Raw genomic sequence first — 17500 nt, 5'->3', positions numbered from 1 at the left:
CAACCTTCAAAAAAATGGTCTTTGATTTGGTTTCACTGAGATAAAATGATTCTATCTAGAAATACCTAAAAAGAACTACTTAATGTATAAATGCTACTTGAGCAAGTCTGTTATTAAGAGTTCTTAGAAATGGATAAAAGATACCATGCCAATTTGACAACTCGAAAAATTACACGAAATCTAAAAAAAAAGGTACCTAAATAGATCTGATTCATAACAGTTTTTTTTATACTAACATCATTAAATGAAAGATTTTCTTATTGTCCATAGGTCACTGAAACACAGACCACATCCCACTTTGAAAATCTGTGAACTTCAGATTAAGAACCCTTACTCAAAAAAAGTTTTTATATTTCACATACAAAATTTTAAATTGTTTTAACTGAAAATAGAACACCCAAAACTTCCCTCATTTCCCCCTCAATTTTACTCTGCAATTGCTCCCTTTGATTATAATTTTTAGTCAATCAATAAACAAGCATTTCTTAATCAATTAGTACAGCAAATAAATGCAATTTCTGCCCTAAAATTTAGAGATTCCATTCTAATTGGAGGAGACGCGATACTGGGGGGAAAAGTATACATGTAACATGTGTACCTTTGTTTTATAGATACATCTGCATAAACACACACACACACACAAAACAATAAAAGGAAGATAATTTAAAGAAGGGAAGGAATTGTATTAGACTTCTTGCAGAAGGTGGAATTTGAGTTGTACCTTGAAGAAAGTCAGGAAATTGAGATGAAGATAAAGGACATTCCAAGCACCAGGGACTACCAATGAAAAAGCAGATACAAGAGACAGAACATTCTGGGATGGCTAGGTGGCGCAGTGGATAGAGCACCAGCCCTGGAGTCAGGAGGACCCGAGTTCAAATCCAACCTCAGACATTTAATAATTACCTAGTTGTGTGGCCTTGGGCCAACCATTTAACCCCACTGTCTTGTAAAAACCTAAAAAAAAAAATCTATTATAATAGTCCAAGCATAAGGTGATAAAAGCTTGCCCCAATATGGTGGTTTTGTTAGTAGAAAGACAAATATATGAGAGAGGTTGTAAAGGAAGAAATGACAAGATGTGTCAATGATTGCTATATAGAATGTATCAGTGAGAAATTAGAATGACCCTGACATTATGAGCTCTGATGACTAGGATAATGGTAATGTCTTCAACAGTTAATAGGGATTGTGTTCTAAATAGGGGAAGATGATAGGGAAAAAATAATGATTTATTAAGTTTAAGATGTTTATGAGTTTTCTGATATGAGATGACCAGAAAGAAAGTTGGTCACTCAAGCCTAGAACTCCATCTCAGATGAGATCATCAAGCAAGAAAGGATTAGAAGAGAAGGAGGTTCCAGGATAGAGCCTTGAGGAAATATAAGATTTTTTTTCCTTATTTTATTTGTGCTATCCCAAATTAATTTATTCATCCAGTCTTTCAAGTCTCTTCATTCAGCGTTTAACCAAAATATTCCTTTCATAGTTAATGCCACAATGATAATTGCATTGAGAAAATTTTCAGTTATAAACACAGTTGGATATATTTTAAAAGTATTCTGATCTGAAGGCTCTATGTTCTTGTAGGTTTTTGCACATCAAAAGCTTCCTTAATGTTAGCTTTCCCAGAATAAAGCTCTCGATTTCATGCAGTTTTGGGTTTTCTTTTTCTTTTTTTTGGAGTCAAGTGGTTTGCCCAAGGTCACACAGCTAGGTAATTATTAAGTGTATGAGGCCAGGTTTGAACTCAGGTACTCCTGACTCCAGGGCTGATGCTCTATCCACTGTGCCACCTTGTTGCCCCCATACAGTTTTTAAATGATTTTTTCTCTTTTGAAAATGATGCTTACAGGGGTGGCTAGGTTTAAATCTACTTTCTTGGCTACTTGCAAAATCATTTATTAGCCATTGCATTTACAAGGCTTGGTAAAAGTTGTTTGAGGAACTGTTAGAGTCTACCCTCATTATCCCCAAAATTCTATTACTAATGAGTAGAATATTCCCTCTTAAGAGCTAACATTCCTAGTAAAGTCCTCTCAGGGTTTAAAATCATTAAAACAAAGACAGACTATTACCCTTAAACTATTCTGAGAAGAGGGAGAAAGACCTTGCATTCCCAGTCAGACACCCTCCTGATTCGGCTAGGGAGTGAAACAGTGGACTACTTCCAGAAAGACCTTGCATTGATTCTGTTAGGGAGGGAAATAATGGAATACTTCCAGAGAAGAGACCTTGCAGTCTTAGTTAGCCACCTATTTGATAATAGACTGGGAGAACAGTAGACTGCCTTCTCTTACTGGATAAGTACAAAGGAGACCTTGCATACTCAGACATTAATTCATTTAACAGAAGGTCATTAGAAATCTTCTGAAATCCTCATCATCTGGATGCTGAGGTAATATTCTATGAAAATATTTTATTCTTCTCTTTGCTGCTGGGTAGATTTTTTGTGTAAAGATTGTAACTCTGAAAACCTTAACCAATCAGGTTGAAAGAGAGGGGGAGCTAGGGAGGGGGGGAAATATGCTAGGCCATATAATCTTGCTTGACTGTCACCTAGGGGCAAGCTCCTTGATCTTCACTACCTTTGTGAGACTGGAGTATGCCCTTTTCTCAAAAAAAAAGTCAGAATAAACTTTCCTTTTTGCTCAGAGGAGTCTCTATATTTTTTTAAGTGGATTCTTATCCCACACACTAACAACAATAATGATCAAGACAACACTTCCAAGTTTCATAATATTTTCAAGTTGATAAAAGCTCTTTACAAATATGTAAAGGTCTTCGTGATATGGTTCCAATTTCTTTTTCTAGCCCTGGTAAATACCCCTGAGGGTGCTTAATAAAAATGCTTGTTGATTGGATGATGTCATTTAAGCTTTACAACAACCTTGTGAGGTAAGACTACCATAATATCACAATTTCTTATTTTCAACCTTTCTGGGAAAATTTGTTATATGGTTTGTTGAAATTTAAATGTTTTCAATTTTAATGAAGATTAGTAATTTTCAAAATTTTCCTCCACCTTACCTATCTGCCTAATTTATCACTAATGTACACAATTATTAATTTGGGGGCCAAAGGAGGGGGGAGATTTTCAGCTTATGTTGTTTGCTCCATTCTGTGCTCAAATAAAATAGTTGTTTTCATCAGATATATCATTTTGTTTATATACTTTCCATAGACTCTTAAATGGTTATATTTCATTATCATCTTGTCCTAAAATTCTTCAAGCCACAATCAGTACCTTCTTTAGATTTCCACGTAGTATTTTTGTTATAGAATCACAGAATTGTATAGGTGGGAGGTACTTCAGTGGCCATAACAAGAAGAAATCCTCATTATAACATACATATCAAATAATTTATCATTCAGCATCTGTGTAATATCTCTAAACTTGCAGAGGGAAGGGGGAGACTCTCCACTTTTGGACAACTCTATTTAAAGATTTTTTTTCCTTGATAATAAGTCTAAATTGTTCTCTTGGCAATTTCTGTGCATCATTTAAGGCCAAACAGAATAATCCCCTCCACATCACAGTTTTTCAAATATTTGAACAAAACTATAATGAGCTCTAGGAGTTTTTTATAAAGTCAAAACAAACCCATTTCTTTCAAGTAAAGTCAATTTCATCACTTCCTTCAATTTCCTGGATTGTGTTTCCTGTATTCTGGCTTGAAAAAATTATTTTTTTTCTGATGTTACTGTTGGTATCATCTCCCTCTATTTTGAGAGGTGCTTCTGCACCTCAGTTTCTTTCATTATGTGGAACCTATTCTTTTGTTTCTCTATGGTTTAAAAAATTTTTTTGAGAATTTCTGAAAGTATTAGCTTCTTTTTTATATTTTTACTGTTGTTTTTAAGAGGGAATAATGAGGAGATATATTCCTAGGAATATCTCATTCCTTCTTCTCCTCAGAGCCATGAGCATTATAATGCATTTTCAAATATCATCAAAACTGCTAATTACATATAATCTAATTCTTTCAAAAACTCTAGTCCTAGGAGCATGTACTAACTTAACTTACATCTTGACCTAACTTATAATTAGGATAAAAGCTGAGAAATTCAATAGCTCATTTCTGTCACACACACACACAAACATGCCAAAAATAAAAATCTTACTTACTTCCCCACTAAGTGAACCTTTTTCTTTCTGCTGACATCGTCTGATTACCTCTAATAGTAATGGTCCACCTACAGTGCCTTCTGCTTCAATAATTCCTAAATCTCGGGCTAAATTCTCTCGAGGGTCAAGCCCATGAATCTGGAAAAAACAAGATTAAATGCATTATAATTTAATAAAATAATATTTGCATCATAAAAGAAAATGAACAAAAAGTCATCTTAAAATATGCAACTTTCTTTTTGATATATTATGCTAATTATATTTAAAATGTTATATAGGATTTCAAAAACCGTTAGAAGTTTAAATCATCTAGTAAGACAAAAATTAAAGAGGGAATAGAACTCATGTGACAGCAACCCATTCAACTGTCAATTTTCGACCAGACAACCTATATTGGAAAGAAAGATTAATTCACAACAATTTATCCAGATTATTTAACTCTTGACAGTTTTCACAAGTTGCTTTAATGAAAGTGGCTTTTTCTCTAAATTAGAACACTGATAACTGAGTAACAGAAGGTCTAGTAAGACATTAAGAACCTGTCCCATTAATGTACCATTTATATCTGAAGAAGTGACAATTCCAAAACTATTCTTAAAATCTGAGTCTCAATTTTCTTATTTGTTTAAAAAAAAAAGAAAATATATTACTTCTCAAAACTATTGAGAAAAATTGAGTAAACCTTGAAATTCTATGAGTTTTTATTGTAACTCACATAACATCAGAATAGATGTATATACATGTGGTAGGCACATGCATATACTAATAAATACAAGATGCCCTAAAAATCTCCATGCTGTTTTAAGCTTTAGTAGCTTAAAAAATAGCTCTAAATTACATAAAGACTCTTGGGACACCCTAAGCACTGATATGAGGCAGGGAGTGTGATACAGTAGAGAGAACTGAAATTAATTAAAAATTATAGGTTCAGATGATGATTCTGTCAGTTGCTAGATACACAACTTGCTAGCTGCAAGTCACTTCAAATGTAGGACTTCTGTTCTTATCTGTAAAAACAGAGAACCAGACCCTTTAAGTACTAAACATTCTAAACACAGCTCTATGTTACAATGAATAAATAAGTATTTGCTAAGCACCCACCATGTTCCAGACACTGCAGCAAGTACAGGAGACATACAAAGGCAAAAGTCAGACCCTGCTCTCAAGAAGGTCACAATTTAATGGGGGAGACAAGCAGACAATTATCTACAAATAAATAATATATTTATAACTTGAAGAAAGCCATGGCAGTTTGGAAGCAGAGTTAAAAGAATTCCAGGTAGTTAAGAGAATTCCAGATATGGAGAATGGTTGGGGACATTTATTTCTATAGAAGCTGAAATGGTAGAGAAACTAAGAAAAAAATTAATGCAATATTAAGATTTAAAGAGATAAGGAGAATAAATGCCAAACAAAATATAACATTTACCACAATATTAGGAAAGATGACCCAATCAATTCCATAAATATATTCTATAAACAAATAAATATCAATTCCATAAAATACAAAACCCTACTATGGGCAAGGTACCATGGATGGAAAGACAAAAATAAGAAGGAATTATATTCTCCTGAAATTGAATTAGTAAGCTCTAAAGCAAAAAAAAAAAAAATTCTGATGTAATCACAAATGATTTTAATAAGCAGCTAGGTGGGCACAGGGGATACTGTACTAGTCCTGGAGTCAAAAGAATCTGAGTTCAAAAAATACGACCACAGAAACTTACTACATCCTGGCTAAGTCACTTAACCCAGGATGACTCCACAAGAAAGAAAAAGAAAGCAAGAAATGGGGAAGGTATCTAAAGAATGCTGAAGCTACAATAACTACTCAAAGATAGCCTTGAGAAATACTGTTCATGGAGCTGTGAATTAGTCCAGTCATTCTAGATAGCAATTTGGAACCCTGCCCCAAAAGTTACCAAACTGTACATACCCTGATCCAGCTGTACCATCTAGTCTATATGCTAGTGATTTCTTTAAAAAAAAAGACCTAAATATACAAAAATATTTTTAACAGCTGTTTTAATACTAGTCAAAAATCAGAACTAAGAAATTGTCCTTTTTTCAGAAATGACTTAAGCAAACTATGCTATATGAATGTAAAAGGAACATTAGTGTACCATAAATGACAAAATGGAGCTTCACAGGAAATTGGGAAGATCTAAGAAATGATACAGAGATGGGAGAAATAGGAGAATGACTTATAAAATAACACAATAAAGAAAAATAATTAGAACTCTGATCAACATGATAGTTAACCATGAGATTAGATAACTAAAGATGAATAGTATTACTAATCTTCTGTTAGACAGATGAATCAACTTAAAATGCAGAGAGGCACAGGGAATTTGATTTCCTAGACTCTGCATGTTTAGGATGAAGGATGCTATTTTGTTTTGTTTTGTTTTTTAATTGAGGATAGAAAGAAATAGGAGAGGGGGAGGAAAAAAGGGCATATTAAAAATGTATGTAAAATAAACAATTTTTTAATAATACATGCAGAACTTGGCAGTAAGTACAGGTGACAAATACAAAAGAATTGCACAAATCTGCAAAAACCATATCAACAATTGAAGCCCAAGAAAAAGCTCTGCTTGAAGAAATTTCTATTGACAACAATAATGCAAACTAAGTGGAAGAAATTCAAAACCTATTTTGCTTCTATAGCCTAGTTAATAAAAGAAATTTCACTTAGATTACAACTGGTGTTACCAAAAAAACTCTTAATAGTTGGCACATTTTATATAAATGTAAATACTAATGAATTGCTTACAATGCTTTAAAATAAGTCATTTTCTTTCAGTATGTGGTTAAAAATCTAATAAAAACAAAATAAGTCCCTTGATCTAACCAAGTCTATGGATTTTGAGAGAATTGAAGGAATTAGAATAGTAAATTATTAACTGTAAGAAATGAGTAAATCATACTAACTCCATCATGTGATACAATGATCTAGCTTAGCTCCTAGTCAATTCAATTCTAGTCCAATTTTTGTCCTTTAAGAAAACTTTATTCAATTGTGAGAAAATATAATTGCATTGTTTGAACCTAGCTACACAGATGGGAAGGTAGACTACCTCTACCTGCTGCTTTAGAGAACTTTAAGGAACTAGAGGTAGGTTATACTAACAAAAACCCACTCAGACCCTAGGATTGATGCAAGTTTTCTCAGAATTATACATCTCAAGCAACTCCTATTTCTTATCTGAAATTTCACTTGACATTGATCAATCATTTATGGTTTCCATGTTTGTTTACAGACACTTGGGGGGAGTGGGACACCTCTTCTGCATTCAGGGAATTTGCTCCTGTTGATTCTCTCCCCACTAACTTGGCAAGTCCCTAATTTTTTCCGGTAAAAAAACAGAAAAAAAAATTAAACTTCCAAATGTTGCATTGTTCTCTTTTAATTAACTGATTTTACATGACTGTTTTTAAAGTATAAAATAGAAAGGACTGTTTTCCCCTGTATTCAAATGTCAGTTAAGCTAAGGAAGGGGCCTGGTCCTGGTTTGTTAGGCAACTGGAATGCATTGCTTAATAAATCAATAAGCTTGAAGGAGTGAACCTCTATTTCCTTAGTCATTTCATCTTTCAATTGTCAGTTTCCAAGCAACTCTTGATATTTCAGCCCTTAACTTTAAGTTTGTAGATGATTAATTTCCCTTTTATAATGCCAACTTTCGAATCATTTCATTGTTCATTACCCACTGTTGTTTTTTGTTTTGTATTACAAACCTGCTTTGCTATTTGTATGGGAAACTCCCAGTATAGAATTTCGTCAATGAAAATCAACAATATATCTATAACTTAATCTCACTTACTCAATGAAAGATTAAGTGAGCCTCTTATCAATCAGTTATGTGACAGATATCAGATATGAATCTAGACCTCCCCAAATCTAAGGTTAGCCCTAAAAGATTAACCATGTCTTAATACTTCTCTGAGAAAATTTAAGAAAATAAGTATAAAAGTGCACTTAGATCATATAAAAACATTCTCTTCTAGGCTACTCACTGATGAGGTCTATTTTATGGTATCTCAAGGGATCTGTAAAATTAGATGGGAAAATTTATTAACTTTATTTTCACTAACTTCTAACTGAAACGTAGAATTTCCTTCGATTATAAATGGAGACATCAAACATTATTCTAAGAAAGGTTTCATAGACTTTCCAGATTGTCAAAGGGATCCATGACCCCAAAACTCCCTTTTTAGATGAAGGAACCCTTTATTTTACAAAAGAAAAGTCTAGGGGCGGCTAGGTGATGCAGTGAATAAAGCACCAGCCCTGGAGTCAGGAGTACCTGGGTTCAAATCCGGTCTCAGACACTTAATAATTACCTAGCTGTGTGGCCTTGGGCAAGCCACTTAACCCCATTGCCTTGCAAAATCCTAAAAAAAAAGTCTAGTAAGGGAGGTAACTGACTCAAAGTCACTAATAGTGACAAGAGTTCAATTCTCCTCTTATAGAAAATATAATCAATGTTAACTAGTATCAATTTGAAATTTATGGAGACCATCAATTTGAAAAGTGTTCAAGGAAATAAAGACAAAGGTTAGAATCTAAATCCAAAAAAATAAAATAAAAACTAAAGGAATCAGTTAAAGAGCTAATATTGTTCATTGAAACAGTAGTAGTATATCAAAATGATCAAATGGAACATTTGAAGATGGTTTGCCCCTTTCAGTTCTGTGGTTTTATTATTTTAAACAACTTAATCTATAACCCATAACCAGAAATTCCTAAAATACTGATTGAGGCCCCATCAATTGCAGATAGGTGACCCTGGATTCTTGAAGGCAATGTCATATTATATGAATGTTCTGAACATGAAAAGGTTTCAAATAAAGACTTGGCAAGAGTCTATATTAGTAATAAGACTAGTCTAGAAAACTTTAAAAATATTGATCACCAGATGATAGTTTATTTTCCTCAGAATCATAAAGACTTAAATCCACTAAGGCACAGAGAAATTGCAATCTCCTTTCAGCAGAGAGAGAAAACCCACATCAATGAAATAAAAGATCTTTAAAAAGAGTGGTGTTCTGAAGATGAGAAAAAATAATTGACTAGGAAAATAGTAGAATATATTTTTTCTATTTCTATTTTTCACTTAAAAAACAAAAACTCAAATGCTCCACTCAAAATCAGAAAGACAAGGAATAAATTTCTTTCCTATGATATAATGTTGTCAAAGCAATATTTTAAGCCATATGTTTTAACTATATATATATATATATATATATATATATATATATATATATATATATATATATATATATAGTTTAACCAGGCTCTAATTTAAACAAATACAATCTTATTGCTTACTATGCTGTTTTTGTAACTGAATGTAAACAGTCTTGACTCTTAGTACTTGTTGAAAATTAAGTTGAGGAATAGACTGTGATGTCTTATCCTGCTCTAGGTTTAATTTATTTGTGGCAGCAGAACTAATCCCCCTCCCCCCCCCAAAAAACAAACTCTAGAGAAAAACTAAAAGCAAAGCAAGAAAAATTCTTTTCTGTCCTTTGTTATTACAGAAAAGTCAATACCTTCATTTCTATTATGATTTCACAGCTAATAAAAATAGAATTAAAGGAAATTCATGTATGACACAAAAATCAACAAACCCTTCAATTCTAAACAAAAAAATAATCATATAAAACAAATCAAAAATAACAAAGTTCAGTTATCACTTTACATACTATTGAAGCACCCAGTCAAACTACAAGATTCAAATACAACTGGTCTGGCTGTCCTGGTCTTCTGCCAACTCTTCTTTTGTTACTTTACCCAAAGGTTTCAGTCCTCCTCTCTGGCAGTCCTCAATGTTTCATAGGATTCTCTTACCTGTCACAAACTGCTACCTGTAATGATTCCCTGACCAGGAATTTCAATGAAACTCAAATTATTTTCCCTTCACTGACCTTCTATCAAAATTCTGGAAAGATCCTTTACAACTATATAGAGGCTGTTAGATGGCATAGTGGATAAAACACCCAAGTCTGAAAGGCAGGAATTTAAAGCCAGTCCCAGATACTTATTAAGCTGTGTGATCCTGGGCAAGTCATTCATCTTGTCTGTCTCAAAAGGGAGATTCTAATAACACTCACTGAACACAGTTACTGTGTTCAAATCAAATAGTGTCTATTCCCAAGTATAATAATACTGGGGGCAGAACAAGCATTCTAATAAAAAAAAAAAAAACTTGTCCCCTTCCTTTTTTAATTTTGGTGATTTTTTTTTGCTTTTTACTTGTGAAAATTTAAACCCATTTTTAAAAATTAATTTGATCTGGAAGAGCTCCACTATTTTATCAACTAATACTGAAGGATGCTCTGGAAAGGAGTAAGAGTTTGCCTTACACAAAAGTAAAATCTTCGTCTCCAATGCCTCCATTCTGACAAAATCTAGATATTCTCAAACAGAGATCACTGCTTTCCCTTCTCCTCTATCAGATTCCTTCTCAAGCCCTTTATCCCCCTTATCCTGTCATCTTCCCCACTTACCATTTATAGCTTCTAAAAAGATGTTTCCTGTTTCAGAGCCTCCACTTCCCTTCCTCCACACCTTACACTGATTTCTGTCCATGTTGCTGTGCTAGATGAGGGCACACTCACCTACCCCACTCTCTAGGGGGCCCAGCTGAGACCATTTTTCCTATCCCATGACCATGTACCCAGGCATCTTGTCCTCTGCTAAGTTACTGTTTGGTTTAACCTTGAGATCTTCAGAACCAGTTGCTGCCACCGGCACTTTCCACCTCTTGCTTTGGGCTGAGTTATCAACTCAATACTGCCTCTACTTCGAGAAAGGATGTTAATTGACTCTCCTATGGATCAATTCATCTTTTCTGTGACTCTCCTCTTCCTTAGTTGTCACTCCTCCTTAGAAGGTAGAGACTGTATCATTTAGCACTCTGCTCACACATTACAAATGCTTAATAAGTGTTTTTTAATTATATATGTTTTTCAATTATATACAATAGTAGTTTCTACCTACCATTTTTGTAAGATTTTGAATTTTACAATTTCCCCCCACCCTCCCTTCCCTCCTCCCTCCCCCCAAAGAAAGCAATATAATAATCTTTACACTGCTTCCATGCTATGCATTGACTAAAATTGCCCCCAATATTAGAGATAGCAAAATTATGTAGCACTTAGGACAACTTTTTTTTAAAAAATGAAGGTAATAGTCTCTGGTCTTTGTTTAAACTCAATTCCTTCTCTGGATACAGATGGTATTCTCCAATGCAGATACCATAAAACTGCCCCTGATTATTGCACTACTGGAATGAGCAGGTCCATTAGAGTTGATCATCACCCTCATGTTGCTGTTAGGGTTAATAACTGGTTTTTGATTAATTCTTTGCATACTACTCAATTAAATTGTCTTTCATGAAGGATTTCATGACCTCTGTGAGCTAGACCCAAGCTATCTTGCTTGTCTTATGTACCATTTCTTAATTACCTAATATGTGCAAAGTAATGAAGAAACCTGCATTTATGGAGGGAGGGGCAAAGTAGAGTACAACATTAAATGTCTCCTCTTTGAGATTTCATTTTCTTGGGATGGCTAGGTAGTGCAGTGGATAGAGCACTGGCCCTGGAGTCAAGAGTACCTGAGTTCAAATCCAGCCTCAAACACTTAATAATCAGTTGTGTGGCCTTGGGCAAGCCACTTAACCCCGTTTGCCTTGCAAAAAAATTAAAAAATAAATAAAAATAAATTCACTTTCTTGACTGCTAGATGACTTGGCCCTGTAGAAAACAGTCTTTCTGGCTAGTTGTTGACTTATGTGAACAGTCATCTTGGAAACAGACCATTCAGATTGTCTCTTTTGCACAAATAATAAAAAATGAACATTAAAAACACATGTGAGATTAATTATATTTAGTTAACTTCATATTTTAAGTCACAAAAATGATACACAATCAGAGTGGTCAAATTCACATTCTTACTGTGCTAGTTTCGGGTTGAAAGACGGCCAAGGTGAAGTCGAGATTAAAAAACTGAAGGAATTCTGCAACAAGACTTGCCACTAAACGACCTGCAAAAGTAAATGGGAAAAGACTCAAACGTTTATTATTTCACAAAACTTTTTCCCTATATTTTGTGAAATGGTAACATTCTATAGGAGAATAAAGTTACTGAATTTTTAAAACAAAGTTTATAGGAAAAATTCTGAAAGATTTCCCTGTAATATACTTAAAACTAAAATGTGAAAAACAGAAGAAATATTAATGAGTCACCAAGAAACTACAATTAACTCTGAACTACATTTAAATTACCCACACACAATTTTCAATCTTGATGTCAGAATGACTTTCTCTATTAAGTTTCCTTGTCCTGGTAAGTATGGTTAGCGTCAAAGATGATACAATCTATAAAACTCCATTATATGACACAACTAAGAGGTTTGATTCTATAATAAAGTTCTTATAATATCTACATTTATTTTGGGGGCCTGGAAAGAAGCCCTCGAGGCAACTGGGTTAAGATGCCTAGGGAGATCACACCACTAGTGTCAAGTGTCTGAGGTCACATTTGAACATAGGTCCTCCTAACCTCCAGGGTCAGTACTCTATTCTGAACCATCTAACTTTCCCTGTTAACTTATCTTTAAAAACAGAAACAGAATAATTTTATTTTACAATATCAAATAGGGGGCAGCTAAGTGGCACAGCGGATAGAGAACCAGCCCTGGAGTTGGGAGGACCTGAGAACAAATCTGACCTCAGACACATAATACTTACCTAGCTGTGTGACCTTAGGCAAGCACTTAATCTCACTGCCTAGCAAAAACAAACAAACAAAAAAATAATATCAAATAGAATTCTTGATATCTCCCAAATTTATAACTGAAGATTTAGCTTAAGCAAATAAAAACCAAAAAGTAGATAAAAAAAGATACTTACCATCTTTAGTATTTAAAAACTTTTTCAGGCTTTCATTCACTAAAGGTGTTTTGTTCTATCAAAATAAAATAATTCAAAAATTCAAAAATTAATATCAGTCTTAAATGATTTTCTTTCAAAACCTGTAAAAGTTTACCTCTATGTCATAGTCACAAAGCAGTACAGTGTCATTTTTAACATTATATCATTATATTCTAAACTTTATCAATAGAGAAATTCTATTGTTAGCCCTCAAAACTGAATTCTGTCCATCAAAGGTTTCTCCAAATGATTAATTTGCAGATTTTCATTAATCTATGTTTTGCTTTTTAAAATAAATAATTATATGGGGTGGCTAGGTGGTGCAGTGGATAGAGCACTGGCCCTGGAATCAGGAGTACCCAAGTTCAAATCTGGCCTCAGACACTTAATAACTAGCTGTGTGGTCTTGGGCTTAACCCCATTATGGCCTTGCAAAAACCTTAAAAAAAAATTATGAATTTATTTTAAAAGATTAGATGTGTTTGAAAGTATTGAAGAGTTTTGGGATGCTTCAAGACGTTTGAAACTAAATTAGAAGATTTACTTTATAAATAAATAAATCTAGCTTATTGTACTCAAGTCCTATCTTTCAACTACTCTCAGAAATTTGACTTTTGTGCTAATTATCCAACCTTAAAATTCACTATTCAGAGAGGACTAATTGAAAATACATTTATTTTAGCTTTAACATTTATACCATTTAAAGCAAAGCTCTTACCCTGTGATTTGTAAACATTTAAAAAATATTTTGATAGTTATATCTCAATAAATTGGTATATTTTTATGTACTTTTGTGCATTAAAAGAAAACTCTTTTAAAAAGGGAATCCAAAGAGGTTCACAGGCTTCATCAGACTACCAAAGGATTTCATAACAGAAAAAAAGCTTAAGATCCCATGATTTAAAGTAAAAGATTTTTTAAAACTAAAGAATACAACCCAATACTTAATGATTGACCTAAGGGGAAGAAACTATATTTAACTATATTAATATATTAATATATTAACTATATATAACTATATATATTATATATATTATATATTATAACTATATGTATTAACTATACTAATATATTAACTATATTTTCTGTAGATAGAACTTTTGCTTTAGGAACAAATTTGGAATCAAGGGTATGATTTTTTAAATGACAGAAAAATTCAAAAACATTGAGACCAAATGGCTTCACATAATACTACTAATAAGTCATTTAATAAATTGCCTACCATGAGAGGCAAAGGTTGGAGATAAGGAGTAAGTACATGCCAGTCAGTGGAGATGACTTGTGCAGAGGCATGGGGACATCAAGGCTCAGACATCCTGCTCCAGGGCTTAGGTGATTACTTTCAGATTGTCTATACTGAGATCAACTTATATTGAAATCAAATAAGATTCAATGAAAATCTTTACTTCTTAATTTCCCCTGTCTACTGCAGAAAGGTGCTAGCACCCACCCCCATGTATCTGATTTGAATTCAGATCTTTCTGACTCTAAGACCAGTTGCTGTCCAACTGAAATACCTCTATCTTGTTGATCCAAAGTACAGAAATATCCCTCAAAAGGAATGTTTTTCTCCCTCTAATGTCTATTTAAAGAAAACTAGCTACGTCACAGTATAGATCAACAGAAAAAAAGGATATGAATTTTCCTAAGCCATTTTACTGAAATATTAAAAAGATACAATAAAGATTTTAAAATTCTATTTGCATACCTCTATTTTTTCTTGTTCTTCAAGTGCTAAAAACACAGCTGCCCGTAGTTCAGCCTAGAAAATTTTTAGAAAGAAGGCGTTCAAAAAAAGATTTTTCTGACAGTTTAAGATAGACATACCGTTCAATCAGAATTTTTTAAAAAAATGTCAGCTAGCTAACTTCACCTAAATACTTATTCTATAGGTACTACTTTACTCAAAACAGAAAAGCATAAATGTTCCAGGGTAAAGTGCAAATAAAGTAGAAATCTGTCTTAACAACCCCCTGGCAAAAATTAATAAAACCACCTAAAATCCCATCTCAGTTCTATGACTAAGCTTGTTCAAGTCATATTAACCTCTTTAGGACCCAACAACAAAAAGAAGAATGGGGTTAGACTACAAGACCTATTCAAGATGTAATGGTGAAATGTTCACTATAGAAAGCTTCAAGTAAAAGCTGTTTTTCTACCAATAGTAGACTCCATGGTGTAAAACTACAAGTAAAAGCTGTTTTCTACCAATAGTAGACTCTATGGTGTAAAGCTACAAATAAAAGCTGTTTTTCTACTAATTTTAGACTCTATGGTATAAAGATACAAGTAAAAGCCGTTTTCTACCAATAGTAGACTCTATGGTGTAAAGCTACAAGTAAAAGCAGTTTTCTACCAATAGTAGACTCTATGGTGTAAAACTACAAGTAAAAGCCGTTTTCTACCAATAGTAGACTCTATGGTGTAAAGCTACAAGTAAAAGCTGTTTTTCTACCAATAGTAGACTCCATGGTGTAAAACTACAAGTAAAAGCCGTTTTCTACCAATAGTAGACTCTATGGTGTAAAGCTACAAATAAAAGCTGTTTTTCTACTAATTTTAGACTCTATAGTATAAAGATACAAGTAAAAGCAGTTTTCTACCAATAGTAGACTCCATGGTGTAAAACTACAAGTAAAAGCCGTTTTCTACCAATAGTAGACTCTATGGTGTAAAGCTACAAATAAAAGCTGTTTTTCTACTAATTTTAGACTCTATGGTATAAAGATACAAGTAAAAGCTGTTTTCTACCAATAGTAGACTCTATGGTGTAAAGCTACAAATAAAAGCTGTTTTTCTACTAATTTTAGACTCTATGGTGTAAAGCTACAAATAAAAGCTGTTTTTCTACCAATAGTAGACTCTATGGTATAAAGCTACAAGTAAAAGCTGTTTTCTACCAATAGTAGACTCTATGGTGTAAAGCTACAAGTAAAAGCTGTTTTCTACCAATAGTAGACTCCATGGTGTAAAACTACAAGTAAAAGCTGTTTTCTACTAATTTTAGACTCTATGGTGTAAAGCTACAAGTAAAAGCTGTTTTCTACCAATAGTAGACTCTATGGTATAAAGCTACAAGTAAAAGCTGCTTTCTACCAATAGTAGACTCCATGGCGTAAAGCTACAGGTAAAAGCAGTGTTCCTATTAATCGCAGAGCCAGAGCCATCCCAAGGTTGGTTTTTGACAACTCTGGGGGAAGCCACTTCCGGCTGCTGCTGGCTGCGGCCAAGTTCATGCGGGCTGGCGCCAGGCTGCGCTCCCGCAGGTGACCCTGGGGGCCCTCCGGGGCAGGGGCTGCGCCCCGACAGCTGCTTCCTCGCCTCCTCTGAAGCTACACAAGACCTCTCGGGGTCCCTCCCGGATGCTAAGATCCCCGGCATTTATCCGTGGGGCGTGTCAGAAACTCCGGCAGAGGCTGGGGGGGCGACTGTCCCATCCCGCCCCCCAGGCCAGCAGGGCAAGCCGGGGATGGCATGGGAGCCGCAGGCTGCCCACCCCGCGGGCGCCACGCCGGCCGGCGGCCCCGGGGGCGGGGGGGGGTCCGCGGCGGGTGCCAGCCGCACTAGCGACGCGGGGCGGCGGAGGAAGCTCCATTGTGAGCTCAGGCCGCGCCGCCCGCACGCGGCTCCCTCCGCCGCCGGCCCGGGGCACCCGGGGCACCCGGGGCTCGCGGGCCGCGCCGAGTCGGGCGCCCAGGCCCCGGCGAGGCGCCCGCGCCCGCCCCCGGCCCGGCCGCCCGACCTTGATCCTGTTGAGCACCCCGGTGTTCTCCAGCGTCTGCACCAGCAGGTCCCGCAGCTCCGTGTCCTCCTCCGCCGCCGCCGCTGCCGCTGCCGCCGCGGCCGCCGTCGCCGCCGCCATCTTGCTTCTCCAAGACAACCGCCCAAACCGCGCTAACGGCCCGACGGCCGCCGCTGATTCGACGAGAGGCGACGAGGAGGGGCGGCGCCGGATGAGGCTCGGCCCCGCCCCCGGCCGGCCGCGACGCGCCGGGGCGGGGCGGGGCGGGGTCCCGTGTTTCCGGGGGCGGCGGGGCGCCCGGCCCGGTTCGATGCGGAATGAGCGGCCCGGAACCAGTCCGCCCCCCCCCCCCCCGCGAGCGGAGGCAGGCGCGCAGGCGCGGGCAGGAAGCGCCGGGTGGTCCCGAGCCGCCGGCACCTGCAGGGCCCTGGAAGCCTTCCCGGCCCGGGCTCTGCGCGGCTCCTCGCAGTGCGCGTGCGCCGCCGCTCTGCCCTGCAGGTGCTCAGCATCCTGCTGCCTCCCCAACAACATGCCGAGTTCACTTTTTTGCCCCTTTGCTTTTTTTTTTTTACTCACGTTCAGTAACTATTAACCAGTTACCCTAAATGGCATATTACCTCCTTGATAACGAATGGAAATGCTAGATTAGTTTTATTTTCTAGTTCATGTATGTGTAAAAGAAT

General features: G+C 36.1%; 1 protein-coding gene across 12 annotated transcripts in view; it reads right to left on the bottom strand.

Moving 5' to 3' along the window:
* The window catches only part of CEP43 (centrosomal protein 43), a 60993-nt gene extending 43764 nt beyond the window's left edge, over positions 1-17229 (bottom strand). For 8 of the 12 annotated variants that reach the window (XR_012468603.1, XR_012468606.1, XR_012468602.1 and 5 more), the window contains exons 1-6: positions 16172-16619; positions 14784-14837; positions 13055-13109; positions 12893-12931; positions 12098-12186; positions 4130-4267 (exon numbers count right to left, since the gene is read on the bottom strand). Coding sequence is in view for 6 of the 12 variants with exons in the window: in XM_074188022.1 (XP_074044123.1) it covers positions 4130-4267; positions 12098-12186; positions 12893-12931; positions 13055-13109; positions 14784-14837; positions 16172-16456 (660 nt within the window). In the remaining 6 variants the exon portion in view is untranslated. Of the gene's footprint in view, positions 1-4129; positions 4268-12097; positions 12187-12892; positions 12932-13054; positions 13110-14783; positions 14838-16171; positions 16620-16817 lie in introns of those variants that run through there. The other 4 variants (XR_012468607.1, XM_074188026.1, XM_074188025.1 and 1 more) reach the window with 4 other exon arrangements.
* Between the last annotated feature and the right edge of the window lie 271 nt (positions 17230-17500).

The sequence above is a fragment of the Macrotis lagotis genome, chromosome 5 (genome assembly GCF_037893015.1).
Source record: "Macrotis lagotis isolate mMagLag1 chromosome 5, bilby.v1.9.chrom.fasta, whole genome shotgun sequence".
Taxonomy (NCBI): domain Eukaryota; kingdom Metazoa; phylum Chordata; class Mammalia; order Peramelemorphia; family Peramelidae; genus Macrotis; species Macrotis lagotis.
This window is presented reverse-complemented; position numbering and strand designations above follow the sequence as displayed.